This window comes from Montipora capricornis, chromosome 5, assembly GCF_036669925.1.
Source record: "Montipora capricornis isolate CH-2021 chromosome 5, ASM3666992v2, whole genome shotgun sequence".
In the NCBI taxonomy this organism is placed as follows: Eukaryota; Metazoa; Cnidaria; class Anthozoa; order Scleractinia; family Acroporidae; genus Montipora; species Montipora capricornis.
The window spans coordinates 14,722,731-14,747,730 of NC_090887.1; the positions used below are offsets into that span (position 1 = coordinate 14,722,731).

General features: G+C 40.0%; 1 protein-coding gene and 1 long non-coding RNA gene across 3 annotated transcripts in view; both read left to right on the forward strand.

Annotated features, from left to right (window-relative positions):
* Positions 1-22,581, forward strand: part of LOC138049589 (uncharacterized) — a 25,603-nt gene extending 3,022 nt beyond the window's left edge. The window contains exons 1-7 of one of the 2 annotated variants that reach the window (XM_068895950.1): positions 8,241-9,007; positions 12,437-12,531; positions 16,256-16,412; positions 16,508-16,571; positions 16,785-17,080; positions 18,514-18,691; positions 20,205-22,581. In XM_068895950.1, the coding sequence (XP_068752051.1) occupies positions 8,396-9,007; positions 12,437-12,531; positions 16,256-16,412; positions 16,508-16,571; positions 16,785-17,080; positions 18,514-18,691; positions 20,205-20,419 (1,617 nt within the window). In that variant the 5' untranslated portion in view covers positions 8,241-8,395 and the 3' untranslated portion in view covers positions 20,420-22,581. Of the gene's footprint in view, positions 1-8,240; positions 9,008-12,436; positions 12,532-16,255; positions 16,413-16,507; positions 16,572-16,784; positions 17,081-18,513; positions 18,692-20,204 lie in introns of those variants that run through there. The other variant, XM_068895951.1, reaches the window with a different exon arrangement.
* On the forward strand, positions 2,764-5,448 carry LOC138049591 (uncharacterized). Its single transcript, XR_011132411.1, has 3 exons — positions 2,764-2,854; positions 3,851-4,028; positions 4,846-5,448. It is a non-coding gene; the product is annotated as an uncharacterized lncRNA (long non-coding RNA).
* Positions 22,582-25,000: the final 2,419 nt, after the last annotated feature.

Consider the following 25,000-nt stretch of genomic DNA (forward strand, 5'->3'; position numbering starts at 1 on the left):
GTCTTTTCTCGGCTTCTCTGCTTTTCCTCTTTAGTAAAAAACCAGGAGCTCGTGTTTAAACCCAAAGCAACTGACGTTGTGTTTTCTGGCTGACACATTCCGTTAAACTCAAATTGTTTCTCGTAGGATTGCAGAGCAAACACTGAAGAATTCCCCAAAGAGTTCTGGCGTGGTTCTCTTGAAGGAATTTGGTGGGCATTCGTTACTATGACAACAGTTGGGTAAGTCAATGAAAACTTTGGTTGAAACACAAGCTTCAGCATTGAGTTCCGTCAGTTTGAGTCATTCAATAAGATCCTTTGGGGATGAGTCCAGACTCCCTTAGTGGTTGGTGTTTTCATCTTACTGCGCGTGTACTGAAAAAAATTACCAGGCACTCGATATTGAACAGCTGTTCAGTACACGAACCTGTCTTTTTTACTTTTCCCACTGAACTAACTTTGTCGTTAAGTTCCGAGGCACTTTATTTATCCCTTAATATCCTGTATTTAGTCATGCCTTTTATATTTTAGGTATGGAGACAAAGCACCCCGATTCTTGTTGGCGCGGATTGTCAGTGTGATTTGGATGTTCGTGAGCATCATTTTGATGACGTATCTAACAGCAATTATGACAACATCTCTAACCTTTGGAACTCTGACAGACAACAAAATTATTGATCAGAAAACGGTTGGTTACACTCTTTAAATATTTACGATGTATGCCTCGACTACTCAACCAAACGAACACAGTGATAATATCTAGAGGCTTTGGCAATCCACGCCAACGTGCCATTTATTCATCTTCCAAAACTATAACAAGGTTAAATGTCAATTTAAGTAAACAAGGTCCCCAAGTCCAGATACAAAAACCGAGAGCCCATAAAAAGGAGACTACAACTCCAATACTAAATCTATGTAACGGAATTTTCATAGATCAAGCTATTCTTATCTGAGTTCTTAAATAAGATTTAGTTTGCGTCAGTGACCATTCTCAATCACATGGAAAATAATTTCTCATGCAAGACTTGTGATTTGCTGGAAAGGTCTGGTTTCGCAGGAAAACCATTCTAAAAATAACTCAATCTGTAAAAACACCGTTCCACAAATACAATGACTGTTGTCCCACAAATACAATGACTGCTGTCATGGGTTTCCTAACGAAAACCTCTAAAACCCAGCAGCTGAGAATGGGAAACGTTTCTAGCCTGGGAGTTTTAGGTTTTCTTCATTATTTATGGAAATCGGCACATAGGGTCACATAGGACCCCGAAGATTTAAGCATTGTTTTCATCTTACCACAGCTCGGCGCTTTGAATGGAAGCCAAGAATACTCTGAAGGATGGAAAGAGGGAGCAATGGTCAAACGTAAGAGATTATTTGACAAGCGACAATAGTAAGGCGTATTGTTGCTTTGAGAACCCGTAAATATAGCTATTGTTGCTCGCATTTTGTTCCAATATCTTAGCACTCGTAAGACCCAAGAGAGCGAATTATTCTCGTTGGATGCTTACTTTCCCCTCGTTTTCTGTATTTGTGGCGCCCTCTCTCGTTACTTTTATAACGAGGTTGCTATCTCGTGGAGTAACAAAGTTGAAGCACGATTTTACTAAGATGATTTAATTGCATGCTCGTGTACCGAGTACGAATGCTGTATATCTAAATCTCTTTAGTACGTGTCACGTTAAGGTTTTTGGTGCGAACGAGATGCTACGGCAAACGACTTAACGCCCAAAAGCAGTAATAGGCACCTTGAGATCTACGTCGACGACAACCGGCCAGAAAACAATCATGATATCATTGGTTAAAAGAGCATTAACAATCGTGCTGCACGTGTCACACGGATTTTAGCACATATTTGTGCTGTACTCTGCATAACGATGGCGTAAAATCACCAAATTTTAGGTTTTGACGACAACTAAGAGCATGTGAAAGAAAATCTTTCATTTTTTTTTTAGGATACTTCCCCCAGATTGTGCGACGTGAACTAGATAGACTAATTGCGAAAGACTTATCAAAGAGCAAAGTTACATTTTGAGGTGACGTTTTCGGACGTTGCCGTCGGAGATGTTAAGGTCCGTAATATTAGTCTATGGGTCAAAAGAGGGGAACTAAATGTGCAGCACGTGCGAGGCGCATTTGTGTACATTACCGTACTTGTCAAAACAACAACTTAAAATGAGTAAGTTTAAGGGCCGATTTACACGGTGCGATTTTGGCGTATGCGACAAGTTCACGACAGGCCTACGACATCACTTACGATTGTCGTAACGTTTTAAAACATGTTTTAAAACGCTACGACACTTTCTCTCACGTACACAACAATCGTAAGGCGCAAGTTTAATACACGATTCAATTTTTGTCGCATGCAGCAAGCTTACGGCAGGCCTACAACTCGTTTACGATTGTCCCGTACGTAAGGATAATGTCGTAGCATTTTAAAACATGTTTTAAAACGCTCCGAATGGTATCGTAGGTCTGTCGTAAGTTTGTCGCATGCGCCAAAAATCGTACCGTGTAAATCGGCCCTAATTTAAGGTTTTGGCGACATGTAACCAACAAGACAACGCGCGGTCTTCCCTCTCCTTTCAGAGTACCAAGATATAAAGGATCTCGCTGAAGGTCTTGCTAAAGACGAAGTTGACGGATTGCTGTTAGATGCGTTTACTGCAAATTACTTGATTAACAACGACTGGCAAAACAGACGCGATTTACGTCGGTTCGAAAGAGTGAAAATCTTGGATCGTCTATTTTCTATCAGAGTTTTTCTCCCACTTCCAAAAGAAGATAGGCGACGTCTGGAAATTTGTGTTCGACGAGGCAGCGAGGAATACTTCAAAACGGACATTGCTTACAAATACATGCTTCCAAACATTGTAAGTATAATGTCTACTGAAAGATTGAGAAACTCGATCGCCTATACATCTGGCCCGGCCCAGCTATTTAAAGAGTGGATAGCGCTATCTACCGGATAAATCACTGAATAGTCATATTCCCGGCCGATAGCGCTATCCATCGTTTGAACAACTGAAGGACTCAGGCGCGGATCCAGGATTTTGAAATGGGGGGTGAAAATTTTTGTAATAATGTAATAGAACCAAAGCCTGGTTGAGGTGTTTGAGGGATAAGAAAAAAAAAAAAAAAAGAAAGAAGGGGGGCTCAGAAAAAGGGGGGTGAAAATTCACCCATTTCACCTCTCCTGGATCCGCGCCTGGGACTGAACGTAAATCAACTTTTTAAAGTGACTTAATATAGGAAAAACAAATAAAACCGATTACATCACCATTGTAGCCGAAAGAAATCGATAAACTCAGAAACGCTTAATTTAGACAATCAAGATAAAATCCGTAAGAAGTAAGTAAACGTAATTAAAGAAATAACTTAAACGATTGATAGGGAAAATAGAGCCTTACGCATGCGCTAGACGTCATTCGAGACCCCGAAGATAAAATAAATTACGGAAAAAGGACAGAGTTCTCACTAGACCCTGGCGTTGCCTTCAGGCCTTAGCGAATCCGAACTAAGCCTTTTTGTGTCATATCGTTTCTTGTTCTTCGGCCATCGAAACTTAATAATGAGAAATATAATACTACACATAGTGGTGATAAACATGGCAAAGCAATGCCTTTTTACTATGATCTTGACCACAATATACACTTTCAAAAGTAACCGTTTTAATTTTGAAAAAACCATGATATATTAATTTCGAAGGATCTGAGTCCATGGTTTGTTATGACAGTTACGTTTGAAAATGAATGCTACAACATGTTTGTTCATAATATTACGACGCTTCTTCATGTTCATAACCGCTGTTTATATTTCGTTGTTTAGTAAGCTTTTTATCTATATTAAACGTCTTTTTGTTTGCTTAGGATATTGGACAAAGCAACCCATGGAACCAGCGTTTATATTTATTTAGGTCGACCGAGCCACTTTTTCGGAAGAGTCTATGTTTGCTGCTTGGTATACTAGCCGCTTTCATTGTCATTGGTTTGGCATGGGAATTGGTCAAGAGGCAAAGAATGCAAACATTCAGAGTAAACAAAAATGGTAAGGCAAGAGTTCCCTGCTAACAGAGGTTTCTTTCCCAGGTGATCTGGTGACGTAGTTTGGAGGACTGGAAAGAACATTTTTAACGCCGTATCCCACAACCGCGCGCGGCCTTAGGTTTTGTTTCCGAATTTCCTGCAGTATTTCCATCGCCAAAACTCAACAGATCATTCGGTGTCTCCCACATTCCTGTTACTGAATGAACATTCAAGTGGAAACCACCGAGATCTAACCCCTCCTCTGCCATGTTGATGTCGGAAATAACAGTCAAGGCCGCGCGCGGTTGTGGGATACGGCGTTAAAATTTTTCTCCCCAGTCCTCCGAATTACGTCACCAGATCACCTGGTCCCTTTGGTTTCGCTGGACTGACAATTACGGGAAAAGAGACCATTTGCGGCAGTTACTTAGTGACCGTATCATCACTTGACATCTGACGTGACGCTTAAGGGACACCATGTTACCCGCGGACTCAATAAATAGCAGCGGAATTATTGTAAAGAAATGCGCATGACACAGCTGGCTCATGTCACAGTCGGCAAACATATCAGGGAGCATGCGCTTTAAAACAGGTCGCGGATGGCGGTTGGATCAAAGCCGAAGTTTCTAAAAAGGCCCCAAAGCGCAGTTTTCGATGGCGCGCGGCAATGTTTTAGCCAATTATCAAGTTCCACAGCAATCAAGTGATTTCTGTTGGCACTGAACCGACCACTCAGTGTTACGCACTACTTCAAACTCGTTCTTCAAACTCGCTACTAACTTTCTATGAACTTAGTAACATCACTTGTCGCCTAAAATTAGTTTTTTTCTTCCCGAAAGGTCCCACAAGGCCCATCGAGATGAACGCACTACTCACAAGGAGAGAATTAAAAGACATAGTGGACAACATTGATGAAGTTGAAAGGTGTCTTGATAAGATTTTGGAGGTAAAAGAGGCTTATAACAACCTGGACGACTGCTGGAGTGCCGGCAACGAAAGTCAAAGGGAATCATGTTTGATAACATCGGTGGGAAATCACTCAACAAAGACGTAACGTTTCTTCTTGTGGTCGCTGGGTAGCGCGCGATATAAAAAAGAGAGGCCTTGGAACTATGCAGAAGACATGAAGGGATCGAGACAATACAAGCAAGAGTTTTCCCATAAGATTTTTTATACCATGTAGTTTTAGAAAAAATCTTGATTTTGTTAATTGAAAAAAATGATTGATCCTTTAATGGCATTGCAAAGAGCCATGCAAAGCGCGGGTAAGATCGACGTAGATGTGGGACTCATGCTAGAGATATTTTGGAATTATTTTCCATCGGAGCTGTTCACCTACCATGAACTTCACATGAAACTCCAGCGTGCGATGTAAGAACCACAAAGAACATACGCACCTTAATTATGCTAAACGTTAAATAAAATTTTAGAATTAATGTCTCGACTCAGTTCACTTTAATAGTTTGCCAGTGAATGCAATTAGTGTAAATGTTATCATCAGTTTCTTTGGGAGGGGCTGCCAAAGCACCCCGTGGGGCCCCCTCTAGCTATGCGTCTACAATCCTAGGATTCCTTGTCAAGCACCCTTTGTTGCAAAAAAGCGGCAACATCGCTTCCGAGACGTTATTAGACTGATGCACAATTGGGATGAAGTTTAGACTACTGGACTCTTCAAATTTTCTTAAAATCCTGCTATACATATGGACGCTTTTTATGATCCATCTTTTATTTAATCGTGAATCAACCACAAGTTCATTATTAACGCTGAGTGGCACACAAAGTAAGCCTACAATTGTAGCCTAATAATGAATCTGTTATATTCATTATCATGGTAGCATCAAAATTTGTTTATCTCATTTTTTAATGCTGTATATAAAGCACAACAGCAAGTTGGCGTGCAAATGACAATAGGTAATGTATACACCAAAGAATTTCAACATCATTTACCTGTCTTTGAATTAGACAGAAGTTACCAAAAAAGGTTGTTCTCTTAAGGTGAAATGCCAATAAAAGACAACTTTTACTGAATGTTGTCAGTTGTCTCTTGCTGTACAAAAATCACCCATGCTGATGCAAAAGACTAATTTCTCAAGTAGTTTCAATGTTGTTTCCTGTCGTTTGCTCATTATGTTTGTGACAGCCTATATACCAAACGCCGCCCTTCACTAAACATCGCAATTTCAGGCAGCATTTAGACGAACTCAGTTTCACATCGACACGGTTTGACTTCGAAACGACGCCAAAATCGATGAGGTTTGGAATTGTTTACACGGAACCGTTTTCGCCAGAAAATCCAAGACGTAACGGCATATACGCGATTTCCCTTGTAAAAATCATTGCACTCTGGGTGTCTGTAAAATACTAACAAAAACCACTGGTACATTTTGAAAAAATGCCAGCGTATCTTGACAATATAAAACCCGAGTTCTGTTGAGTTCTATGGATCCCTGTGGAATTCTTTCTGACCCAAAAATCACGGGGCCACAACCTCCAAATCTGTGGTCCTTTCCCGGTATGCATGCATCAGAACAAGGGAAGACAGCCGTTCCGTTTTCATAGCGGCACGCAGGTAGCGTTCCGGGGTGGCCGTTGAAACCGGCATTGTGAGGAGAATGGTGAGTACCGCATTTTCGTTTGGGTAGCGAGAGGTCTGGATTTGCGCTGTCAGGATCGCTGTGCTCTTACCAGGAGGAGAACATTGGCTGCCACTTCGTTTTCCATCGAAGGATCTCAGTATCATTATGATATTCTCTCTTCTCAGATGGATCGGTTTTCTATGTGTCATATACCTTATCCTAAACTTCCCGCTTGTGAATGCATGCTTGTAGCTTTTTGGGGACAAGATATTAGAGAGATTAAGCAACACGTTCACAGCAAACGTTTGACTAAAATTTGCGTTTGATATGAGCTCATTTCTTGGCTGTTAGTAGCAGGTATCAAGTGACTTTTCAAATGAGAGAGACGATTCAGAATAACATAATTTTCATGCTTTTAGGACAAGCAGCAGCCCGGCATCGTTTCGCGATGCTTGATCTCTCTATTCCCCTAAGAATCGCTCCTCTCGTGAAAGCAGCCTGTCCACACACACACACACACACACATATCGAAACTTTGAAACAGCCGCGCGAGATTAATTAAATAAATTCAGATCCTAAAAAAAAGACGAAACCAAAAGAAACATCATTCACCGGGGAAAATGTTCGGATAATTATGTCCAAAAGTTTATGAACGCGGGCTTACTTATTTCCAAAAGACTTCTACCCCCTAGTTGAGAACACAGGAAATGAAAAAAAATCATTGATCGCTTCCGGGCAATTCTACTTTTCAATAAAAATGCAAAACTCCACAAAAAGCACCTTTTTGATTTGGGATATACACCCAAAACGAAAAATACTTGAGCATTTTTTCGATCTCAATTGAGTTTATAAAGCTTGACAATAGTACCACTTTTTTTCAGATTAAGTGGACTTTTTTTAGGATTTCTCTCCGATATTCTTGAAGTTTTCTCAAGTTTCTCTTTATATCGCTTTTTACGAAAAAGTCAGTGACAAGAAATTTCTCCAGACAAGAAATTCAGATCCATGTTTTTTTGAACAGTAAAATTGCTGGAGGCGATCACTGATTGTGAAAACCACCGGCAGATATGGTTCAGAAATTACGCCTTGCAAAAATTAAATGAACGAACTTTGTTTACACGTCGTTGATTCATGCGTCTTCATACACAAGTACGCGAAACGTTTGTCACAAGACAATGCACAAATTATGGCAGTTTGCATTACATTGACATTTTAAGATTAATTTTCACGTTCTTACGAAAAATTATCATGTTTGCTAACCTGGTAACCAGAGATGTGTGCGCAGCAGCTGTTGAGGGCAGAAAATTGTCATTATTCGGCAATCAACACTGAAGTGAAAGATCCCGGGCGAAAAGTTTTTTAGAAATGATAAGAGAACAGACCCAGTCGAAATTACAAAAAAAACTTAAAATATAATAAAACGTAACAGCACAAATTGAAGGTGAAATTCAGAATAGAAAGAAATATAAATCAATGATAAAACAAAGGTTTTCTTTGAAAAGGTAAAACTCAAATATTAGGAAGAAAAACGCTAAATTCTCCATGTACATATTCAGTTTTGAAACTGATATGCAGTAAGCAAAACAGCTGCAAAGCTAGTTTTTAATCGGTATTGCCTGAAATATTAACAACATCGACTTGAAACTTAAGTCAAAACAATTGGGCCAATAAGAGAGAGTTGACATCCTAATAGTGTAATAACATTTCTCATTATGCATTCTGGCCTTCTAGCAACCTTAAAGAAAGTATTTTTTCTCAAGGAACTTCTAACAAGAAAACGTAGCAAAATACTTTGCTGGATAGGCTAAGAAAAATGTTGGGAAAGCAAACGATAAGAAGAGGGCTTCGTGGCGCATATTTGGTTCTGTTGTTTTTTCAAGACGTCAACGCACAGTCCTTATCAACACCCTTGCATGAAAGCACTGGAGCTAACACGACTCCGTCTAGTCGAGCTACGGTTACATCTCGAAAGGAAAGGTCCAACCTCTGTAATTTTAGCCAGCTTTCCGTCTGTTGGCGTCCTAGCCCGCCGTATATCATGAACGATACCAAAAGCGGTCAGATGAAAGGGATATTTGACGAAGCAATCAACAAGATCATTTCTGTGTGTTGCAATCAAACCAAAAACAGTTCGTGGTTGAAGTACGAGCACAAAGCGTCTAATGTTTCTGATCTAACTGAATGTATGTATAAAGATTTTGATATCGTCCTTCCTATAGTTCCTTCACAAGTTGAAGCCAATCCATACATCATGAAGCGTTCCCTAAGATTAATTCAACCTCCCGGAATAGCTGTCATCAAGAATAGAAGAAAGCTGGAGGAAGAAGCAACATCGAATGTTTTGAAAGAACTAAGCCAGTACTGGACTGTCCTTGTGTTAGTTGTTCTTTTGAGCTTAATATTTGGAATTCTGGTCTGGCTATTGGTAAGTATTCCTTCCTTTTATTTTATTCCGCTAAATTAAAAAGAGGATGCCTCAAATGCAAGAGGAAGTCTGTTGTCGCATTAATTACAACAACAACAACAACAACATACGAAGAAAAGGAACTTTCAAGGAGTAAAACTCACTGAAATCAAACAAAGAAGTTTTCAAAAGTGGGATTGAATGGTAGCTTGAAAATAAAACTCCCAGAAGATTAAGAAAATTGTGACACGATATGTTTCCAGCTGCTTAAAAATAAATATAAAGCACTATCTTCTTTTGTCGCTCAAAACTTTGTCATTCGAAGAGAAGTCGCCAAACTGATTTCTTTCAGAATAAATGGGTGACTACCAAATTTAGGTGAAGATAAGGGGAGATTTTTTTTTATTTTCATTAAAATTTACGGCGTGAAAACAATTATACATAAATAGCTCATTCATTTACTGAGGTACTGACTTTCCGACACCTTGCCAAACAATTTCATCTTATTTCTTAATTAAAGCTGCTCTGTATAAGGCCGAATTATTCTTAAAGGATTAACTATAAGTAACTTTAAAATAAAATAGTGATAGTCTCAGTTTAAAATGTTAAGAGTATTAAGAGTCCTAAATGATTTCAAAAACAAAAGACCCCCAAAAATTTCGAATGCTGTATTCTGATCTGTCTTTCTTTGGAGCTAATTGGGGTTTTTTTGCGTCGAGGGTAGCTAGATAAACTTTAGAAAATGCCGGATGTAATTTTGGACAATTGTAAATCTCCTCGGATGAATATGAAAACCAGTCACGTAGTCAGTTTGTGATTAAAAACAACCCGATAACTATTTCAATCGCAACATAGTAGTCATATTGAACAAGCACGACCTGGCTCGAGCAAAGTAATTACTTTGGCCAATCAAAAAGGATGGAATGGAAACAATCCGGTAAACCAATCAAAACTTGAAGTAATTGCACGTAGCCGACACAAAGCGCGGGAAAATGTGCACGCGCGAGCCACGATTGGTTATGGTTTCACTTCTGATTGGTTGAAAAAGTGGCGCGAGAACTTTGAGCCTATCACTGACTGAAGGAATCATAAACCAAAGTAATTATATAATTAATTTTGACACTCAATTGAAAACTGCTCTAACAATGTTGGCTTGTTGGAAACACGTCACTTTTGTCACTTCAGTCCGCCTCCGCCATTTTGGATTGCTCACGGTTGTTGGATTGCAGACTGGGCCCTTAAATGTGATTAGTCTTTGTAATACAACATTGTTGAAAGGGCGGCTACACCCTTCAACATTTGTTGTATGTCGGAGAAATCAAAACAATCTTCCGACAAAAATGTCGAACAAACGTCATCAAACATGCATGCTACACGTTCTAACATTGTTGATACAACAAATGTTTTATAACAATGTTTGAACGTGTAGCCAGGGCTTAACAGTCTCGGCCTGGGCTAACAGTCTAACATCAATAAGAAAGCGAGGACTTTACTTCATGATTGGACTAGTAGGGTGGGGAACTTTTAAAACTGGGAACCCCCCTCCCTATTTCAGCCTTTTCTCCGAAATAATGACTGGCTCTTTACCAACACAATACAAATGCACCAGAGCGCCTTCCCCCCCCCCACCCCCCTTCCTCCTTAGGGAGGAGACAGGGTGCATTTTTATCGCTTCTTACGTTATCTTCAGATAAGCAGGGAGTATGCTTTGTATAGTGCCGGTAGGAGCTGGTCACGGTTAAGTGAGATGGTTTTGCGTACAACTACCAGCACCTTACAAACAACTTATCGCCGAAACCAACAGAATAGTCAAACAGCGACAGAACTTCAGATCATTAAGGGATCTCGAGTGCCAATCCATACCTTCCCAAACAGCAATATCACGGCTAACTAGACAGACCAATAACATCACGTTTCTGCTGACCAATGAGCACAAAGATTATACACGATTCACTGACACAACACAAATCACTTGACTCCGAGGATGACTTCCGTTCAAGTTGTTGAAACGTCAATCAATAGGGAATTTTAGATCGGAGGACGAGGACAACTGCGAGTACGAGTTTTCCGTACTGAGCATGCGCATAAGGTTTGGAGGTCGAGATTTTTCGAAGTGCGCGTGCTCAGAACGAAAAGCTCTTACTCGCAGTCGTTCTCGTCCTCCGATCTAAAGACCCCTAATAGCGACCTTCTGATTGGAGGACGAGGACAACTGCGAGTACGAATTTTCCGTACTGAGCATGAGCATAAGGTTTGGAGGCCGAGATTTTTCGAAGTGCGCGTGCTCAGAACGAAAAGCTGGTACTCGCAGTCGTTCTCGGCTTCCGATCTAAAGACCCTTAATAGGGACCTTCTGATTGGAGGACGAGGACAACTGCGAGTACGAATTTTCCGTATTGATCATGCGCATAAAGTTTGGAGGTCGAGATTTTTCGAAGTGCGCGTGCTCAGAACGAAAAGCTCTTACTCGCAGTCGTTCTCGGCTTCCGATCTAAAGACCCTTAATAGAGACCTTCTGATTGGAGGAAGAGGACACCCGCGAGTACGAATTTTACGTAACGAGCATGCGCATACGGGTTGGAGGTCGAGATTTTTCGAAGTGTGCTCAGACCGAAAGCTGACTGGAAGAAATTCCCTCCAATATAGAGGCCCAAATATCTGGAACTTTGTAAATAAAAAAGTTAAACTATGTAATGTTAGCAAGGAAGGGTTTAAAGCAATACTTAGAAAGCACTCAAAAGACATTCTTAATTTTTCATTCAATAAGGAAGCTATTGTAATTTCAAACAAGAATGATGACTTTATTTATTATTGATCTTACGTATTCATCAAGTCCATCATTAAGTTTATTTATTATTTCTTATTATTTATTTTAATCTATACCTGCTTACATAAGTACTGTTATGGGGTATGTAGAGAGATGGGATACACTCTTTTTAGTGTCTCCCCTAGATATCTTATCCTATTCCTATGGCAGCTTTCTTGTGATTAGGCATATGGAGTAACTGTAATTGTAATTGTCTTAGTCTATAATTTATTTCATATATTTTAAACAGTTTTACATAGCAGGTCCACATCAGCTGATAGCTGCCGATGCAACTATTACTTTTAGTAATTTTTGTAATTTTAACCTGCCTTATCCAATAAAGATCAGTCAGTTAGTCAGTCAGAAAAGCTGGTACTCGTAGTCTTTTTCGTCCTCCGATCTAAAGGCCCCTAATAGCGACCTTCTGATTGGAGTACGAGGACGACTACGAGTACGAGTTCTCAGCTATGAGCATGCGCACTTCGAAAAACGTAATACGCGTGCCCAGTACAGAAAAGTTGTACTCGTAGTCGTTTTCTCCAATCTGAAGGTCGTTAGTGTCACCAACACCACTACTATCACATCTTTCGATTCGACTCTGTTCTGACAGACAAAATGCGTTTCACTCAAATTCTTTATCCCAGGATTGCAGAAAAAATACTGAGCAATTCCCAGAAGAGTTCTGGCGTGGTTCTCTCGAGGGTATTTGGTGGGCATTCGTTACCATGGCAACAGTAGGGTAAGTTTATGGCAATTTTTGGTGCAACACTTTTGTTAAGGCTTGGATGAGCCTTGTTTCCAGTGAGTTTTTAGTCTACTGCACTTGCACAGATAGAAAGTAAACAGCAAAACTGTAAAATGTTTGTTAAGTCATTGATAAGCGATCGATAATCGGTAAGAGATCAGTTATGTCGAAAGTACATTGAAAAACACGACGACTTTAGTTTAAATTATCTTTGTTTTGTATGGCGGTTTTTTCCACGTGATCGCCAGCTGCAAAGGGAGCATTGCCTTACAAAAAATTCTGCATGCATGGATAATTTTTTACCCCTTTTCGGTTGATAATAATAAAGTATTCTCGTTTGTCTCACGATGTGGTCACTTGTGATGTATATCGCGACGTTTCAACTGCATACTGCTAGTCTTCATCAGACGATGATGTCGACTGGTTACACGTCACCTTTTAAACAGGATGCTCCGCTGTGATTGGTTGGTTTTCAGCAGCTGTGATTGGTGCATTTCGATCCTCGCTATTTCGGTGTGTTGTTCCTTCGGCGGTCCGCTGTCGTACAGTTCTCGTGTTGTTGTGCTTCTTGATCGTGGGCATCCATGCTTCCGGGATTTCTGTTCCACTATCCCTGTTGATGTTGTTAGGGTGAAGTCTTATGTGAATCGCCTCTTTGACCCGGCGTGTTTACCAATGAGGATCACGATCAATAAACGAAACGTCGCGATCTACATCACAACCGACCACATCGTGAAACAAACGAGAATACTTTATTATTATTGTACTTCACCACGATGAATAACAGCAACCTCTTCGATTATTTCCATTGGTCCGTCCCTAACAAGAATCTCGGTGGCTGTCGAAGCAAAGAGTTATTTTAATCCAATGGTTTGCACATTTAAATGGCTAGTAGAATGTTTATTCTCCGTTGCTTGAACCTTCCTTAATTTTTTTAAGTAATTAAGTCATTCCATGGTTTTTCATTGCGCAACCCTGTTGCGCATAATTTCTTGCGTCATTGGCGCGACACGTTGATAAAATGGCGGAAAAACATTGACGCCAAGCTTAAAGTCCGTGGCAACTATAGAAAGACAACCGCTGCCAAGGAAGCTTTTTAGTCAAAGAGCTCAACAAAAAGGTTCCATGGATGGTTCTATGAAGTAACTTCTTCAATGAAAATCTGACATCACTTCAATCACGCATGCAGGCGCATGCAGTGAAAAGCGAATAAAAGCTCCCAGGAAACGAAAGGAAGAGGTGGTTTTTTCACCGGATGAGAACCGTCCCATCATTTTTCGTAAACTGTAGCATGGAAATTCTACTTGGACAAAAAATGGAATTGATATTTTGAAAAGTGTATCAGAGATGGGCATTATGACATCATAATTGTTTTGAGAAATAACTTTTTAAAAAAATCCCTGCTACAAATTTTGTCTTAGAATGTTTTCATACTGTTGCGTTAAAAATTTGTGAGAAACATAGACAACTCGCTGAGTTTTGAGACATTTTCTGTTTTGGTCACATGACTTACCAAATATGGTAACCGTTGTGAGTCGAACCATAAAATGGAATAGAACACGTTTGGCAAAAAGGATTACTGTAGACTTAAAAGAATTCGAGAAATGACTATTTGAAGGGGTCCATAGCAACGGTTTAGTAGTTAAGAGTAACCCCCTTAATCCGTCAGGGAATCGCTATTTTCTCCTGAACGAGTATGGTGACCTCCATTTTTCATTTCGTAATTTTTGCCGAGAACGTTGTTTTCATGGGTAGTTGCAAAAAAACAGCAAAAATCTACGGCCAGTTTCTTTGGCAATTTCATAAAATTGTACTGAAGGAGTCATTACCATTTTTCAGGTACGTACGTGAATTAACCATAGAATGACATCAGGCTCTGCTTTTTATCAGGGATTACATTTTAAAAATAGAGCTAAATTTGTCCAACATTGGTGATGCGCGGCAGTTGTCAAAGTAGCTTAAATAGGCATTTTCGTCAGTACAAGGAAGGATTACGTTTTAGCAAATGTTGGCCGTGTAGCATTTATATTTGAACAGACTTAACTGATTAGAGTGTAATGTGAAGTGCTAAGTTCTATCCCATCTGAAACATGTGATTTTCGTCAGTGCCGTACAATGGAAACAAACACGATGACCACCCTTTTTTATTACATTTTTATCATATATATAGCAAAGCCGCTGAACGATTGTATACCTTAAGGGTGCTTAAAAGAGTTGGTGTTGCTGGCAGCAATATTATCGGTGTTTATAAGTGCTCCATCAGATCTATACTTGGATACGCTGTCCCAGTGTGGCAAGATATTCCAGAGTATTTGTCAGCTATTAGTAAGTTAGAATCTATACAAAAAACAGTACTTAAGATTGTCTTGCCAGATCGTAGTTTTTGTGAAGCTTTGATCATTTCTGATCTTGAAAGTCTTGAAAAAAGATGGTTTGATATTACTCGCAAGTTTTTCTCCACATGGAGATTGCGCACTTGTAATGAAGTTATGAATGTTGCATATAATCTTAGATGTGGTCATGAAAAAGTCTTTCCGCCTTACATAAGAACCAAAAGAGCGAATGATTTTATACATTACTTTTAGATTTTTTAGTTAGTTTTACATCTTGTATATTATTATAATATTGTAATAATTGTTAATTTTACCACTTGACAATTCAGTTGCATTTTACTGGAAAGAGTGGAATAAACGATTTATAGAGGATATTACATGGCCGCGCGGAGATACGAAATTTCTCTTCGAGTGTTGAAAAATATTTCACTCTTTCGCTGCCCTCACTCGTGAAAAATTTTTCAACACCAGATAAAAACTGTGATCTATCATGGTTAGTGCGCTCGACTACGGATTGATTGGTCCGCGTTCGGGTCCTGGCCGGGGAGATTGTGTTGTGTTCTTGGGCAAGACACTTTACTCTCACGGTGCCTTTCTCCACCCAGGTGTATAAACAGGTTCCGGCGAATTTAATGCTGGGGATAACCCTACGATGGACTAGCATCCCATCCAGGGGGGAGTAGAAATACTCCTAGTCACTTCATGCTACAGAAACGGGAGATAAGCGCCGGCCTGATGGGCTTTCTAGGGTGGTAGCAGACTTGACCTTTACCTCTCAAAAGAGAGAAACGACTTAGCATTAGAGAATTTTCTTGCTTTTATGACAAGCACTAGCTTGTCGTTTCCCGTTCGTCTTTTCACGAAAACGCTTTGCTTAATCTCTCTATTAACAATGTTCGCTCAATGATGATCTCGATAGCTCCGGGTATTTTATTTGCACTTGACCCACAATCGTTGACCCCAAAAGAGACAATTTCAAGCGTAGATTGAAAGCAGTTTCCAAATCACTGTCGAAAGCTATTACGTGATTGCAATTGCTACGCTTAAGTGACTGGTTTAAAAATCTCGCGCCAGTTTATCAAACAATGAGAAGGAAAACCAATCGCGACTCGCAAGCGAGCTTTTTCCCGCGCTTTGAGCAAGTTACACGGAATTGCTACGAATCTGGATTGGTTCATTGCGCTGTTTGCTGTGATTGGTCGAAGTAATTACTTTGGTATTTGCTTTACGACACTCGATTGAAAACCTCTCTAATGGGGATCCAAGGCCGCGACTAGGGAACTATACCCAAAAAGCGGTTTCCATATTTTCGGCGGGAATCGAACCTGCTGCCCCTTCCTCTCAGTTTTGTAAATTCATTTCTCTCGCCTTTGCTTATCTTTTAGGTATGGAGATAAGGTGCCTCGATACTGGTTGGCTCGGATTGTCAGTGTGATATGGATGTTTTTAAGCATCATTGTCATGACGTACCTAACCGCAATCATGACGACATCTTTGACCTTTGGAACTTTGACAGACAATGGGATGGTTGAGAATAAAAAGGTACAGTAGGTTACATTCTCTAAGTATTTACTTCATATGTCTCACTTATAGACTTTGGTGACCTGGGCAGTTAACTATTTTTGTTCTCACTACAGTTTGGTGTCTTGAATGGAAGTCACGAAAGCTCCGAAGGATTGAAAGAGGGTGCCATCATTCAAAGTAAGCGTGTTGTCACCTTTTGTGAGCGCTGTCGTCTGCCATCATGTTTTGCGAGGGAGTAAAGCTTTCACATGTGTAAAACTTGTTAGTTGGGTTCTCGCGTGGGATGAATGCTAACATGGACATGTTTAATTTTTGCTGTGAATGGGGTAGTTTTTTTTTCTAACAGCAACGCCTGTTTTTTTTTTGTTTTGTTTTTTTTTCTATTTCTAGAATACCGAGATCTCGACGCTCTAGTCGCGGAGTTTGCTGAGAACAAAGTAGAGGGAATGCTTCTTGATGTGTTTACCGCTAAATATGTGATTAACAACGACTGGCGAAACTATAGCGATTCAATTAGGTTCGAACGAGTGAAAATCTTGGATCGGCCTTTTTCCATTGGGTTCGTTTTCATCCCAAATTCAACAGAGAAGAGTCTTCTGGAAACGTGTGTTAAACGAGGCAGCGGCGAGTATTTCGAAACGGACATTTACACAATAGCGTACAACTACGTACGCCCAGAATTAAACGTAAGTACAACGACTCTGAAAGAGTGGAAGACTGGCCAAAAAATTATTTCATCTTAACAGGAATCGAACCATTGGATCAGAAACTACATTTGACATTGTTATATACCTAGACTGTCGCTCAACAAAACGAGCATTGTGATTGGCTGATTCTTTGTCACGTGGCCCTGATCAAATTCAAATGTATCCCGACCAGGATACAATTTCGCAGTTGTTGCCCGCTCCGGATGTTTTGCTGCGATTGTTGCAGGAAAAGTCTAAATATATAACAAAGCACTTAATGTCTGGTCCCTCGGGAAACTAGTTAGTTTTGTTTTCCTTCGAGTCCTGATGTTTCCCGAGACTTCGTCTCGGGAAACATCAGGACTCTCGGGAAAACAAAACTAACTGTTTCCCTCGGGACCATAAATTAAGTGTATAATAACTAAACCTTCACTACACCAAGAGTAGAGTAGCATAGATTAATTTTAACCAATCGACTGCTGATAAAATGATCCAATCAGATGTTAAGGCAAATTACTGCAGTCGGCACCAAGGGCGGGAAAACGTTTTCGACTAAGAAAGTGGCGCGAAATTTTTATCCACTCACTTATCGCTGTTATAAATCCCGGTTTATTTCAACTTAAAACAATTAATACCGATGATCAGACGGCGAGACACCGAGGATTGGATTGATAGCTGTCAGGATTTTTCTCTTGAGCTTTCAGTTGATTTTCCATACATGTCCAATATAGCTACAAAGTGAGACTCATGGTACTTTGCATACAGGTCACATTGTGTCATAAAATGTCTCCCAAGCCAAAGAACTTCACGTAAAGTTGGCTTCCAATAACTCGAACTCGCGCTAACTCGAACCAAAATAAATTTCCCCTGAGTTTCCGTCGTACATTTCAGTACCGCAATTTTACCCAGTACATCGGAATCTCCAGCTAACACGAAGCAATTTTCGTTTCCCTTCAAGTCATTCTCTATATATTTTTACCTTTGATAACTCAGACCACCTCTCCGAGTACGTGACAAATAAAAAAAACAGTGTACTGCAGTCCAAAACATTCTATTAAGTTATTTTGAAGCAGCTCTGTAATCTTTGTCATTTTTTGCATTACACAAACTTATCAGAACAGTTCGAAGTTTAGTTGGTTTAGGGTAAAGTTAACTTCAGTGCTTGTATCTTCATAAAGGGTTTACTGCTTAACTCCTAACACCATATAACTCCAGCTTCCGATAACACAAATCTTTTTCAATTTCCCTTGAGGGTCCAAGTTATCAGGAGTCGACTGTATTACGCCTACACTAACTAAAGTGAATCTTGTGTAGCCGCGTTGAATAACCGTTACCTCTGATTGTCTGAGAATATCTTTAAGCTGCCAGGAGTTAATTAATTTAAGCTACGTCTCCTTAGGCATTTGAGCTAACTAAACCACTTCTTTTTTCAGGACATTGGACAAAGCAACCCATGGAACCAGCAATTAAACTTGTTTAAGTGCACGGAACCTCTTTTTTGGAATAGTCTGTATGCATTGTCGGCCACCTTAGCTTCTCTGCTTGGTTTAGGTTTAGCATGGGAATTGATTAAGAGACAAAGAATGCAAACCTGCAAATTGGACAAGAAAGGTTAGATACAGTTCAATATTACAAATAAGGCAATAAGGCAAATGTGTATTTGGCCAATCACAGCACAAACTGAAAATCATAGTAACCTGCGAACTGCGCGTGGACTGGGAAATAAAGAGTGAAGCGAGCCAATTGAGCCCGGGGGAGGGATTGACGGGAGGCCTTTTCTTTCCCCAGGTACTCCCTTACCGACTTATTTTTGTCTTCTCTCATTGCGAAGCCTGTACACTGGCAACTAAGCCAATTAGAATTCGAAACTAAGGGGTGTATCTTCATAGCGCTTTTGTTGAACGAAAACCCAAGCAATGGCGGCCGTATTGAAACCAAGATAACATCCTCTGGGAAATTGTGCAAATTTTCAAAACCAATATGGCGGCTGGTTGAGTGAGCGAATACTCGTTGTGAAGCTCGACTGGCCAAAACATAGAATGTAAAAAAATTCTAATCACTTTACATTGTATGTTTTCTGCTTCTATATTCTATATACTAAATCAAGAGTACCAGATTGAATTTTCTCGAATGAACTTACAATAGGCCATTTCCGAGTTCATGTCTGCCTCCTCTTCAAAGCGAGTCTAAGTGCGAAGTTTTTGTTATGAAAATTAGCTTTCATTCATATGTAAAGTAGAACTAATTACCATCAAAAAAACTTTGCACTTAGACTCGCTTTGAGGAGGAGGCAGACATGAACTCGTAAATGGCCCATTCCGGTCATAAATCGTTCAGCACCATTCTCGTCACCAGAGCCCCGGATCTTATGTCTGCGCATGACGCTGGGCTCTGTGAAACTCTATTTAGGAGAATATGCGCCGTAGGGTTCTTATCGCCAACAACTTGGCCATGTGAACCTTACGGCGCCTGTTCTCTGCGCGTGCTAACATGAATGCACCAATCAGAGACGCTTGTTATTGTTCTTTACGAAAACCAATGAGACGACACTTTGTATCAGGGTTTCCCAGAGCTCTTATGCGCAAAAGAGAAGAGCTCTGGGGTCGAGATTGGTTCAGCACTTTCTTTAAAAGGCAGGTAAGTTGTGTCGTAGATCGGAAAACATGTATCCTATTCCTTTTGCCGTTCTAATGTGGAGTTTAGAGGATGGCTCTTATTTTCAAAAGGACGTAAAAGCAGCAATTTTGTAACAATCTTAATGAAGAGAACAAGACTTATAAATTTGAAAAAAGACATGTTTCGGCAACGCCTGTACCATCATCAGTTTGTGGATGGAATAACAATGATGTACAATATATAGCGGAAAATTAAAATAACAATGGTGTGATACAACAACTGATTACAAAGAGAGATTAAGATTTACATGAAACAATTGTTGGCACAGGAGTTGCCGAAACATGTCTTTTTTCAAATTTAAAACTCTTGTTCTCTTCATTAAGGCTCTTATTTTAAGATAAAAAGAAACAGTGCATCGAAAAGGAGGCAAAGTTAAATGTTGCTCAGCATACTTCACAACATTTGTGTCCGCTGTCAGTGGTCTCTTAACCTTCGTTTCTTTTCGCAGGTCACAAAAGGCCAATTGACATGGACGCACCGCTCACGAGGAGAAAGTTGAAAGACGTGATGGATAGGATTGCTGAAGTTGAAAGGTGTCTTAAAAAGACTTTAGCACTTAAAGAGGCTTATAACAAGCTAAACGACTATTGGAGTGACAACAACGAAAGCCAAAGGGAAATACGTTTGATCAAAGCGGTAGATAATCACGCAAAAGATATCTGAACTGAAATCTTCGCTTATAGGCCTTTGTATAGTTACCGCTATCTTGGTTGGAAGATTTCATTCACGCACAGATCACGTGACCCGAAACGGTTGACCACCATGAAGACGAGGCTTCGAGAATGGGAAAAGTAAATGTACCCAGAGGTCAATAGAAAATACGGGTAGAGAAGACACTTACTTGTATAGTATCCAATAGACTTTTATCTGATTTGATTTTAGTCGGAAGTGTCCTGGTTCTTTAGTTAAGGACGGTTCCTACTAATTAAAGATATTTTTGCCCCGGTGTGTGATTATGCAGGAAATGTAGATCTTAACAAGTGTTATTGAAATCCAAGAAGAAAATTGGGGGTTAACCACGCATTTTTCAAAGATAATTCATGAATAATATTTGTAAAAAGCTCAAAGTGAAGCTAAATTATCTCTCAAAAATGCATGGTTACCCCCAATTTTCTTTTTGGATACCAAGAGTACTTACTAAGATCTACTTTCTCCGGATAGTTTTAAACAGCGCAAAAATATCCCTGTATTAGTAAGCATCTGCGATAGGAAATCCGAGTATCTGGAGATTCGCAGAACGTATGCACAATAACAATAGTAGGCACCGTCCTTAAAGGGGCTATTTGACGGCAGTGCATTTCAAGAGTTGATTTTGTGTAGCTTTGTCACCCGTCGTCTATGCTGGTCAAAGACAATAGAGTTCGTAGTTCGTACACCAAGCCTCTAGTTGATGTACTCGGAAGCGAGTTTAGGGGGTGCAAAACAAAAGGTTTCATTCCCTCGGGACTCAAAACGGCCCGGTCGCCAGGCGAAAAAGCCTCAATACTCGCTCCTTAGTCGCTATTCAACTTAGTTAACGCTTAACCCAAAAGTTATTGCGTTCGATCGAAGGAGAACGCGTCCTAATTTTGTTCAGATTGGGTGATCAAAAGGTATCGAGATTTTTCTTTGTAAGGATCACCAAAATAGCCGCCCCGAATATACTTTTGTTGCTTGCAGGGGCATCCTCGCGTGGATTCTCGCACGCGTATTCATCTCGATCTAATGACAGTATGTTGTTGTCACATGCTTAGTTTTCTCGCTTGGAGCCCTGTGGAAACACACAGGCTAAGCGACTATCGAACGCACTTCAATAATCCGAGATTACTACCAGTTTTAAACAACACAACTCAAAGCTTCGTCACAAAAAAATGTCTGTCGAGCATACATAATTCTAGTTACAAAAAGGTAGAGATAGACTTTGAAAACTGTTAGGCCGAATAGTTTTCAAAAACCCCAATTGCAGACCATTTTAATCCTCTTTGTTTTTGCTCATCAATATCTATTTGCTGTGTCATCCCGGTAAACCTTCCTTCAATGTTGTAATAATACTTCGTTAATGTTTAGTGACGTCTACGCAAATCCTAAGGAGAACAAAAGGAGATTTTGTAACTTCTGTTTATCTTATTTTAAGCATCTCTTTCAACCAATGAAAGTTCTAAATTCAGCTCGCGTGATCATCGAAAAGACACACAATATGAGCCGAAGGTCCACATGCGTTTTGACAATAGTGTACCGTACCCGTATACGAGATAGCAGTTTTAAATAATCAAGTATTCTGTATTTAAATTATAGATCCATCATTTGGAATCTTGCGTGGATTCAGGGATGGTTCCGTCGAACCCCTTAAACACTGAAATGAAAAACGTTTAAAAACGTCCAGTTTCTTAAAGGGGCTAGGTCACGCAGTTTTAGGCAACTTCAGCACTGATCGAATGGTCATAGAACTAATTAAAATATCAAAATAACTGTTCAAAACTATAGAACTCTAACAAAACACAGGGAAGCCAAGAAGAGACATGGATGGACAAACCTGGAGAGGGTTGGATTTGGGTAAATATGAAAACGTCGGCCCACCTTTTTTCAAATTTATATCAGTCTATATCAAAATGTCATTTACAGCTGTTATGTGGCCGTGATTTTGCAAATGAAAGGCTCTTGCTCTGCCAATTTGACGTTTGGAGCTCATAATTAACAAAATTAAACAAAATTACCTAAAATAGCGTGACCTAGCTAGCCCGTTTAATTATAAAAGCGTAGTGAACAGTCTTTCTTTGTTTGCCACGTAAAACAGAGGTTGTGATTTCAAAGATATTAATTAAACAACCAATCTTCACTTCTCAAAACTCTGTCAATCACTTTTCCTATAACCAAAATTTCCCCCCCCCCCCCCCACCCTTAAGTAGGGGCCGTCTTCGGTGGAAAGTTCTCGGAACCCTCCTTGACTGTATTATTTGCCATAGAATTTGGGTTCGGAACACCTGATACAGTAAAACCAGAACTTCATCGGGGTGTTAACTGTTAGGATTGTTGATCATCAGCAAAAACAACGGATACCTTATATCGACCGCTTTGAAAGGAAAACAAATTCTCTCTAGTTACTTAGAAAACAAGAGCCAGTTACTTCAAACAATTAAACTCCACGAGAGGATCCAAATTACGATTTCCATATCATAGCCTGTCACTGTAATTAATTAAAGAATATGTATAAAATTAATAAATGATTTAAATGTCCTCAATTGTTTATGCTATCCTTGCAGCAGAATTTTCCGCGTAATGATGGCAATATCATTAACAGTTAATGAAGATGGGTTTGAGTATATTATAATAACCAGAAGAAATTGTTCATTGAGCAAGTTGGCTTAAAATCTGATGGGATGGATTGATTTCTTAGAATTACTGTTAGTGTGTTTCAAGGTGGATCTTTTATGGACTGAGTTAGAGTGACAATTTTTTTGTTTATCACAGAGGTAAGATGATGGGATGATTAACAAAATTAAGTAGAAGCTAGTCTTATCGGGAGCGGAAATTTGTCCCTGAATGGGGCTCACCGGCTTTCGCAAGTCGGAAAATAGAGATTTCGTAAGAATGTCGACTGTTTTGGTGTTAGGTATTCGCAAGTGGAGAACGTCGCTTTGACTGCTTGCGAAAGATGACAAATCAATCCAAATCTAAATTTCGTTTCGAAGCAGCGGGATGTATTCAAACAAACTAAGTTTTTCAGGAACTTGTGCGCTTGCCTTAATTCTTTTTTGAAAATTTAAAGTTGATTAGATAAAGTTATTACAATGCTGAATAATCCCGAAGTGGAAAACTAACCGGCTTTGCACGAGCCTTGGTTGTCAAGTAGTTCAGTTTTATAGCGAAGTTTCCCTTTATGTTATCAATAATTCATATGTTATTAGCTAGAAAATGAACTCTTGTATAAGCTTTTTTAGGATCAAACTATTTTTTATAGCTAGGGGAAGGAAACGAAAAGTGAGACCGGGAACTATACAAGACATTGGGGCGTACATCTTTACCACAGGGTTTGTCACGGAATTCAACGCAGGTTGTTTGGAGAAACGTTTGGTGTGTGCGCACTTGCCATGTACCCAGGCGCTTCACGCGCAACAAAGCACGGGAAGGTAAGGGCCATGGGAAGAGTTAATTTTCTCTTCCCAATATGCCCAGCGCACTTCGAAAATCCCCACCCGACATTTTCCCGAGACAGGGCGGCCAACATCATCGAACTAGATGGCCTATTTTGCAGAGGAAGGTAAAGAAGCGCTAAGTGTCTCCCATAGAGGATGATTGTATATTCTCTCCAGGCCGATTGCTTGGTGATGACAGGAGCCAGTGACTAAAAAAGTTTAAATTAAGTTGTTTACCCCAGTGTTGGTGGCTCGGATTCCTGGCTAGGTTTTTTTAATAAATGAGTTCAGGGCAGGGCTTTCTTCGATTCCATGAGCAAAGTGAAGCTTGTTTGATTTCTTTTACCCACTTTTACGTGAACAAGATTGTTTTCGTTGCAGTTTGTTTTTGCCATTGCCCGACCGTCATCTTCCGTCATTACAAGACCAAAGACCCTCGTCAGACACACCTCTTTTCTTCTAATTAAGCGAAACAGAAGCCATTAGGAGTACAGCTTTGTGGAACATGAAGTCACGTGGTGTGGGAAATATGCTCCATAGAAGGAGATCCTCATATTCTTCGGAACATGATTATGGTGAAGATATGAAGGAGACAGATAGTATGAAACCCTCTCTGCAGCTGGACAGTGCACTGAAAAGACCCTTGGTTAAATACCCCTTTAGCAGCAGTCGGGCAAAAGGAAGTCGCACGCAACCTCTAAGGCACGCGCCAAGGCCAGGTGCTTTTAGAGTCAAGTACGGGATTCAGGTAGGACTGGGCCCGAGTCAAGGTGGACTCTTGCCCGAGCTTATAATTACTGAAGACAAAATTTTAAGAAACTTTCGGTTCATTACTTTAAAGTCTGCTATTTTCTTTCTCTCCACGTGCAACTGGACGTCACAAATTTCAAACAAGATAACAAACTGCGGTCATAACTATGACACTTGGAAATTACATATAAAACCTTTTTGCAGCCATGGAGATCATGTCACGGGTGGTTTTTGCTGAAGAGCATGAAAACAGGGCTGCCGACAGACGAATCGAAGGCCTAACAAAAATATAGATTTCCGAGAGGAAACAAAGATAAGAGCCTGTGCTTCTCTATGAACTCTTTATACAGTCGAAGATAGGAGTTAAGAAAATAGTTGACTT